The sequence below is a fragment of the Ictalurus punctatus genome, chromosome 2 (assembly GCF_001660625.3).
Source record: "Ictalurus punctatus breed USDA103 chromosome 2, Coco_2.0, whole genome shotgun sequence".
Taxonomy (NCBI): domain Eukaryota; kingdom Metazoa; phylum Chordata; class Actinopteri; order Siluriformes; family Ictaluridae; genus Ictalurus; species Ictalurus punctatus.
In genome coordinates, this window is record NC_030417.2 from 30,699,636 (window position 1) to 30,709,496 (window position 9,861).

Sequence of the window (9,861 nt, forward strand, 5' to 3'; positions counted from 1 at the left end):
ATAAAGCTGTTACTGAAAGTGAGTGATAGAGTTAAAAAAAAAAAAAAAAAAAAAAAAAAAAAAAATTATATATATATATATATATATATATATATATATATATATATATATATATATATATATATATATATACACATTTAACAATAAGACAATAGATACCTTCCACACAACATGATTATCCTTCAATGTAAAATATTATCATAAAATCTAATGACAGCATATTACTAAAATCTTGTAGCAGATCATTGGGTTAGGCCATCTTACTGATTACTAGAGTTCAAATTAATCAAATACTGATTAAAATTCACAATACAGTATATCATTTAAGCTTCAACCTTCCCGTTTTGCAGAACAAAAACAAAACAGTGACCTATTTAAATCAGCTGTCCTGATTGGTTGAAATCCCCAGTAGCGTGCACGCGCATGACACAGGCTACGCTCAAACCGCGTACTACCCTACTAAAAAGCATGTCTAATAAGTACGCAACCAAATGTTGCTATAGCTACCATATCTACTATTTTGGCATACTATTCAGTACGGTAGTATGTTGCTTTGTGCGTAGCTGTTGCGCATGATATATGTGGAGAGGCGGGACTAGACAAAGTGACAGGCGTGTGTTCCGACCAATCAGCTATAGAGTTTCCAACACCACGGAAATTACTCAAGAGGAAGCGGGTACTAGATGAACGCTGACGGGAAATAAAACTGAAAACTTTTTTTTAGATAACGTTTTATATATAATTATTAATGTAAATCCTGTATCGTTTAGTAGTGTTTTTGAGCCTCTAGGCGCTTATTCAGACACGCAGCTCGGTAAGCAATTATTTCTGCCATGACATCCATCACTAGTCAATATCATTAGCCACAGACTGAAAGTAAGCTAGCATGCTAGCTAGGTTTAAGTTACTGAGCTGTGTGCTAGCTAGATAATTCTGGTTTCGTTGTTATTTCTCATGTTTATTAGTGGTGTATATTTTCAGAACGGGTCGCTGAATTATTACAGCTAGCTGAACGTTAGTTCTCCCTGGGATTAGCTAGCTAGCTAGCTAGTGAGATGTCACTGTCTCGCCATCTGTAGTCACTGACCTCATTGTTTTGAATGAAAGAGGAATGAGCTCTGAACATTTCATAATAAAGTCCGAGGAAGAGCTAGCGAACTTATGGTCCTGACTGCAAAGTGGTTCTCTGTGTTTTTCCCGGTTGTGGGTTTTTATATGTCTCTCTCTGCCTACTAAGAATAGCACTGGAGTGAATCAGGCGATGCGATATGTATTGCGTTATATCATGGGCGGTGACGTGTTTTGTGCGTCGTATTTATAATCCCTGATGTGATGATTAACTTCAGTTTATTGTCTGCCTTCCAAAGCTGTTATTGGCAGAGGTTTTTGCTTAAAATTGGAGTACGGTTGAGTTTCACTTTGGTATTGGTATCTGATCATTGTATGTTTTATCTGTAGGCAGTACATTACAAGGGTTGCACTGCTTTTTCCTGATGTCTGCTGAAGCTTCTGGTGAGAATGTGGTGCCGGATCCCAGCTGTGCCCCTCCATCCCCCAGCCACGGTGTAGAGAAGAAGGTAGGACCAGGTCTGGCTGGCAGTAAGTATGTGAAGCTGAACGTTGGTGGATCCCTGCATTACACCACAGTCCAGACCCTCAGCAAAGAGGACAGCCTACTCAGAAGGATATGTGATGGCAGTGTGGAGGTGACCATCGATTCAGAAGGTAAATGGTCTGCACTCATATAGTGCTTTTATCCAAAGTGCTTTACACTGTGTCTCATTCACCCATTCAAACACATACCAATGGTAGCAGAACTGCCTTGCAAGGTGCTAACTTGCCACCTGGAGCAACATGGGGTTCAGTGTCTTGCCCAAGGACACTTCAGTATGTGGAGTCATGTGGACCGGGAATCGAACCCTACGATTAGTGGACAACCCGCTCTACCGAAGGCTCAGGTGGTAACACACTCGGTCTCCCTTCAGAAGGTGAGACCGGGTGTATTAATGCGTGAGAGATGGTCATTGTGACAGGATTTTGTTTATTAAAAAAAAGTCTGATAAGTATTTATTTCTTTATTTCCTTTCATAGAAGATATGTACTTATAAAGAGGACAGCCTGCAATTATAAATCTTGCATGGTAGTACTAGTATTGTTCTCTGCTTGATTGATATATATTTATATCACTTTGCTTGTATTTCCACATTTGTAAGTCGCTTTGGATAAAAGCGGCTGCTAAATGAATAAATGTAAATGTACTTGAATTAAAGCAAGGGTTCCTAAAGTAGAGGTAGCTTGATTTATGATTGGGGTTGCAAGAGAAACTCGCGGTCTCTTCTTTTTTTTTTTTTTTTTTTTTTTGTTTTGTTTGCATGTCTTAGAAAGCAATATTAGAAATATTGTTATTTGTCAAATGTTATTTGAGTCTTTATACTGTTTTGACATGCTGCACTTGCATAGTTCAACAATAAAAATAACAATAACGGTACATTTTTTCTCCGTACTTCTGCTAAACAGCGTTTTGTGTCAAATCAGATACTTGTGTACTATTTTAGACAGTTAGTGAGTACTAAGAGTAACATGTCACCTTCAAACCTGACGAAAGGTCTGTTTTGTGTACTGTTCTTCTGGATTTTCTAGATGAGTGACTCATTTTGAACGTAAGTTTTCAAAGCCTATGACAGTCATGACAATGCCGAAGGTTGTAAGAGACAGAGCCTGTCACTGCGCATGAAGTTGCTAAATGTTTTACAGTTTGAATTGGAAACCTGTTGAAAAGGGATGTTTTGTCTCTGACGTGCCTTAAAGATTAGAAAGCCAAAACAATGTATTCATGATAAAGCACTTTAAAGAACAATGTTAATAAGTAATGAATTAACTGTACATTTATGAGAACTACTACACATTATGAAAAGTCTGTTTACAAAAGTTAAAGTTGGTGTATTGGATTCATTTTACTCTGTCTCATCTCTGTCGGTTGCTGTGTGAATTTTCTTGGAATGGCAACGTTGTTTTGTGTTCACGCTGTATAATACATGAACGGGGCTCCTGGTTGAAGATAGCTAGAAGATCCTGAGCCATATTAAAAACTAAGAACATAAACTAAAGAATGTATCTATTTCACTGTGCAGCAATTATTTAGCTCAGACTTTCAGCTCAGAGCGTCCTCTCTGTCTCCAGGGTGGGTGGTGTTGGACAGATGTGGACGCCATTTCTCCCTGGTGCTGAACTTCCTACGGGATGGCACAGTGCCACTTCCTGAGAGCCAGAGAGAGCTGGAGGAGGTACTGAAGGAGGCGCAGTACTACAGACTGCAGGGTCTCATCCAGCACTGCCTTTCCACACTGCAGGTCAGCCTCCCTGCACAACCATACACCAATACCATAATCACGTAGAGTACAGTAGATACAGGCAACCCGAGCCAAAATCTGTGTTGAATGTACCACATGGGGTGATTTGGAGTGTGCAGCCAATTACGTTAGGTGTGCTCAGCGAACATTTGGATTGTGTGATTCGCACTGTGTGGACAGTATGCACACTATATGACTAAAGGTTTGTAGAAATCTGACCATGACCATCACACCCATATATGAGCCTTCCCTAAATTGTTGCCACTAAGTTATAAGCACAAAGTGGTCTAAAATGTCTTTGTATGCTGTAGCATTAAGATTTGCCTTCACTGGAACTAAGGGGCCCTAATATGTTCCGGCATTGACAATGTCCCTGTACACAATGTGAGGTGCATGAAAACACGGCTTCCCAAGGTTGGAGTGGAAGAACTCGAGTGGCCTACACAGAGGTCAGCTCAACCCCACTGAACACTTTTGGGATGAACTGCACACCAGGCCTCCTCACTCAACATCAGTGCCTGACCTCAGTAATGCACTCGTGGCTGAATGAACACATCCCCACAGCCATGCTCCAAAAGCTAGTGGAAAGCCTTTTCAGAAGAGTGGAGCTTGTTATAACAGTAAAGGGGGAGAGGACCAACTCCGTGTTAATGTCCATGGTTTGTGTGATGGTCAGGTGTCCACATACTTTTGGGCATGCTGTATACATGCAATACCATTTAAGCTAATCGTAATTACAATAAGTATTTATCACCAATGCTTGGTGATCTGCCTTCTTTATGCCTATTGGGCCTGCTGTAGTCCTCTCATTGCTCTGAAAGCCAGTTCACTGTAGCTGTTTTTTATGTCAGTGCCTTCAGTGGGTGGGGAATGTGGTGAATAATTTTCTAAAATGAAAACATGGAAACTTGATTTCCTAATTGTTTCTAAAACTATAGTCAGGCCTGTTTAAATTGTTATACGTAATTGTTTTCACTTGTCTCACAGCCATTCTCCTTTTATTAACAGATATTACGATGTCTTTCTCAAGGTGTGAACAATTTTTTTTCGTCCTGTAGAATCGCAGTGAGGTGTATGAGGGAGGCTGTCGCATCCCTATGATCACCTCTGCCAAGGAGGAACAGAGGATGATTGCCACCTGCAAGAAGGTCAGAGAAATTGTTTGGCATTCTGCGCACACAGGCATCCAGATCCATATGCACATGAAATAATGTAAATCTTATAGAATAATTTCTAAAACAGTCTTAAATCTGTTTCAGCCTGTGGTGAAATTGCAGAATAATAGAGGGAACAATAAATATTCCTATACCAGGTACTGTCAGCACATATACACTCTTGTAAAAACATCATGTAATGCATAAATGCTATTAAAGCTGTAAACACGTATCTAATATTGGATGTGGAGCTGCTTATTTTGAGAATATTTAGATTCTTGGGTGCTCACCCTGTCATTGGGAGATCGCACGATCAAATCCCAGTGAGGCCACAGCCATCTGTGGCCAGGAGTCAAGAGAACTGGAGGGAAGAGATCAAAGTTGGCCATGCTCTCTGGGTTGGAGGGATGGCATACTCTATTTCCCTACCAATCAGAGTGATACTAACCAATCATCAGAGGTCATGCCTGCAGATAAGGGCAGATAGCACTTTCCTCTGAATGTGTTAGGCTGCCCTGCGATACAGAATGAGCAGCTGTTTGAAAAAACACAGAGACTGGCTTTAGGTGTCTTGGAGGAAGCACGTGCTAGCCTATAAATTCACCCTGTATATGTAACTGTGTATATATAACTTGACCTGGAGCACTGAAACTTCTAATGTAGTATGTTTGATTCTGGTACATAATATTTCTAAAAAAAAATATTTCCTCATTACTTCTCCAGTAATTCCGATGACAACTTGCTGAAGAACATTGAGCTGTTTGATAAACTGGGGCTGCGATTTAATGGTAGAGTGCTTTTCATGAAGGACGTACTCGGAGATGAAATCTGCTGCTGGTCCTTCTATGGAGATGGACGCAAGATCGCTGAGGTTTGCTGTACCTCCATCGTTTATGCCACTGAGAAGAAACAGACCAAAGTAAGCAAAAACCATGCGTACATTGGTAAATGTTGTCTGCTTGTTTTTTCTAGTTTTTATTTTTTTTTAATATTGTGTCTCTTATTTGCACTTTATTCACTTTTCACTTTCCATGATTTGCTTTGTTCTCATAGGTTGAGTTCCCAGAAGCTCGTATCTTTGAAGAAACCCTAAACATACTAATCTATGAGAATGGCCGGGGCTCTGGTCATGGAGGCATGGGTTTATTGGACTCGAGTGGTGTCTCATCTCCAGGTGTTGGTCAGTCAGAGGAAGATGGGGCTGGTGTGGGAGGTGGAGACAGACGTGTGAGGAGGATCCATGTACGGAGACATATTATGCATGACGAGAGGGGGCACGGACAGCAGACTGTGTACAAGGACTGAACGCAGGCATGGAGAGAGAAATGATAAACATGAGTAGTAAGAAGAGCTTAATGGTACTATAACAGGAAAATTATGAATAATTCATATGCAGGGACTTGGATACAAGGATGGATGTGTGGGCTGGGGGGTTAAGCAGTGATGGTAATCGATCTTGCGTACGGTAACACTGCACTAAGAAATAATCTCAAGAGCCACAGTGTGGTTTCTTTTTATTTTATTTTTGAGGATGAATGTACATCATCGTTGTTATTTATTATTCTGTTAATTTATTGTCCACAATTTACAACTTTTTTTAAAAAAAGGATATGCGTGACATTTTTGTGTGTGCAAGAATTGTGAATGCGTAATAGTGAACTGTGATGTTTTTCTATGCAGATATGTGTGTTGGGTGACAGCTGCAGAGAGGTACTTAGAAGCGACTCGTACTCGAATAATGTATGATACATGTTCCTGATAGAGTGGGTGTCATTCTGGACCTTTCCTTAAAGTATCCTAACAGACGTGTTCAAGTGGCTCATTATATATAAACACTCCAGTGTTTTTCAACCTTATCCTCATCAACTGCGTAGGTAGCGTATGTGATTGCGACAGACAGGATTTTTCTGTGTGTTTCCCTGTTCTGAGGAAAGGGTGGGAAACCTGTTCACTCAAAGGACACCTATAATGAGAGAATGAGGACAGTTGCTGATTCCTGTCAGTAAAATACAGTGCATACACAATAAAACTACAACCGTTACCTTTTAATATTCTTATATGATTTTATCCAACTTTCCAACAAGATTTGTGGTGTCCATGCCCAATACAATCTACACAACTATGCTGATAAGTCATAACCACAACTTTTCCCCTAGGACTAAGTAGCCCTAGGGACGAATAAGTGTCTTAAAACTTAGAGTTTAAGGTTTAGAACTTAATACCTATTGACAATACCTATGAATAAGGGAATACAAATACCTTTAGACTTCCATTATGAGCGAGTGTCTGGAAACATAATTTCCATTCTTTTTTCAGTACAGGGAAATGCTAGATAGAGACTAGTTTAAAAACACTGGAGCATTTCCTCAAGGTGGTCCATCTGAGTTATAAAGCTGCTATTGTTTCATCAAGCAGCCAGGCAATGTGTATGTTTTCAGTTTAAATCTTTCAAAAGCCCTAAAAACTCAGTTGCTAAGCATTCCCAAAATGTGTGTGAATATTGAAATGTCTGACCCTTTACTTGAAGACTGACTAGAAAGACAATTCCATGGCATATTTTTGCCCCAGAGTCATAGGAAACTGACAAAATATTATGCTGATTTGGCCATAGCAGGTTTTCTATAGCCAGTCATCCAGTCATTACTTTTATAGACTGTTGTATACAAAACTGCCAAACACTGTGGCATCCACAGTGAAAACGTCCGTTTTTGTTTTGGGTATAAGAAGGCAGTTTATGTGACTCACTAAGGTTTTTTTTTAATTATTATTATTTTTTTTTTATCCAAATAAACCATTCCTTTGTTTTATGTGATTATAATCATAAAAATCATTTTGTTTTGTTTTTTTAATTTGAAAGTGATGCTTTGTGGAAACACATTCTTGCTGACAGAGCTCTCAGTAACTGGCAGTGTAATACATTGACTCTTAATGATAAGATGGATATAATGACCAATTGCTAACCTGTCAAACTGCTGTAAATAAGATTTGAAGAGTTGTTGCACTAGCCCACTATTCTCTCTTAATTGTCTCATGGGAATTGTTCTCATGACCAGTGAAACAATAATGTACTGCTTACACTCACTCTTTGAATTTTTTTTTTATTATTATTATTATGAAATACATATTAATATGCACAGTATTATCAGAAATGTCTGATGGGTATGAGTATTTTGGATTTGTTTAGTAGCATGTTATGCTGTCCATAAGTAATGGTGGTTGTTATTTTATCCACAGGTCCATTAATAAAATGCCTTTTTTTTTTTATACATTAATCATTGTAAGCCTCATTAAATATTTACGGAAGGCCTTTCTAATAAAATGCTTATGTAGAAGGCCGTATAATGAAGCCAGTATTAAAAGGAAGGAGAAAAAAACATGGAAGGCTTAAAGGAAAACCCAAAAACTCATTAAATATATTTACAGTGAAAAATTTGTCATGTTTTTAGTGAGTGTCACTACTTTGTTAGTAAGTGCTGTATTTTCGTTACTCCCATGAGAAATTAGTGGTTGTATGCCATGCTAACGTCACATGGAGACATTGCTAGAGTAAGTACAATGTAACGTAAGGGATAATGATCAGGCTTCTCTTTTAGCTCCTAAAAACAAAAAGACCAAGAGTGCCTTTTCCCACTCACCATTTACCGGTGTAATTCAATGTCATAATGAGAAATCCAGCAACTATTGGATTCAAAATGCAGTGCAGTTATATGACACAGTTGTGAGTTACAGCAGAGACATGACTCAGACTGGTATGAGATGACGAGCACGATGGCATTGACTGAGGTATTATAAAAGTGGACGCTTTGGACCCTTCTCTGTTGGAGCAGAGTGTACACATGAAGAAGTGAGACTATGGCAAGCCGGTTTAGCATTTAATGCACTTGGCTCTAATAGTCGTAATTTAGATTGACGAATCAAAATTTCAATTTCAGATTTCTATTCTGCAATTTTGACTTGACATAATTGACATTAAAGACATTAACAACATAATTATGACTAGTCATAATATACACTGAAGATATCTCCAATGTTATTTTGGCTAGTCATTGACTTACATTGGAAAATATTTTCTGATATCTACAAATGAGTTTTGACTAGTAGAAATTCTAATTAAAGATATTCATTTTGCACTAGGTATAATTCTAATTAGAGATATCTCTAATTGAATTTTCACTTGTACAAAATGTAATTCGAGATATCTGTTTGGTTTTTAAGAATTCAGATTTAAGATATCTCAAATTCCTCATCATTAAAGATATCCAAAAATACATTTTGGATATCTGAAACTAACATAAGTAGTAAAAATACAATTGTAGATATCTTGAATTTGATTTATGTCTAGTTCAAACTTAATTAAAGATTTCTTGAATTTAATTTATTATTAGTCAAATCTAAGTTTAAAGTCATTTATAATGTAATTATAGAGATCGCAAATGAATCTCTGACTAGGGCAATCTTTATTTATAGAGATCTGCAAATGTCATTCTGACTAGGACAAATCTCAATAGACATATCTTGAATTAACATTCTGACTATTTGAAATTACTTTATAGATATCTAAATTGTGTAATCAATCAATTAGTGCAGTTCAGACAAAGTTAAGACAAATTAAAACCTATATACCAAATAAAAATATGCCTATTAATCTGAGAAAAAAAAAAGACTGCAACAAACTACATAATGTTATTAAAGCAGGATAGAATAAAACTTGAAGAAATACTAATCTACAAATTCTTTGAACAGAGAAAAGGCCATTGCAAAGTGATACACACGTCAAGTTCATCAATCCATAAAAAATTTATTTGTATGGTTACAGTCCATATTTTGTACACATTCCAGTATATTCTTATGCGCCTTTAAAATGTCAGAGAAACAGCGACTCCAAGAGGCCAAAAGGTTCAGAGCAGCAGCCGCCATGTTTTAAATCCCACTCACATCATTAGAAAGCAAATTGTACTAGTTCAAAACTCAATTCTGATATCTGAAAATATCATTTTGACTGGTCAAAACTGAGTGTGAGCTATCTCTAATTACCTTTGTGTGTGTATGACGCGTCAACTGACGACATATATGACGATAGTCAACGTGTATTTACAGATATCTCGATTATCAGATTTCTTTCTAGTCAAATTATCATTAAATATATCTCTAATTATCCTTCTGACTAGGCAAATTATAATCATGAGTTGTCGAAATACAATTATTAATACTATCTAAAATATAATTATGGATAGTCAATGCAAAGTTTTACATGCTAATTCCGTTTGCCATAGTGAGACAGCTGGACAGACTCAAAGACTAAAGCTCTGCTGCATCATTCTCTTTAGGTATTGATGACAAAAGTCCCACTGGCACCG

General features: G+C 37.7%; 1 protein-coding gene across 1 annotated transcript; it reads left to right on the top strand.

Moving 5' to 3' along the window:
* The first annotated feature begins 645 nt into the window (after positions 1-645).
* Positions 646-7,776, top strand: kctd13 (potassium channel tetramerization domain containing 13). The gene is made up of 7 exons (XM_017489936.3): positions 646-814; positions 1,459-1,725; positions 3,181-3,350; positions 4,409-4,498; positions 4,610-4,662; positions 5,228-5,423; positions 5,558-7,776. The coding sequence occupies exons 2-7, from the start codon at positions 1,494-1,496 to the stop codon at positions 5,807-5,809; spliced, it is 993 nt and encodes a 330-aa protein (XP_017345425.1). The 5' UTR covers positions 646-814; positions 1,459-1,493; the 3' UTR covers positions 5,810-7,776.
* The last annotated feature ends 2,085 nt before the right edge of the window (positions 7,777-9,861 follow it).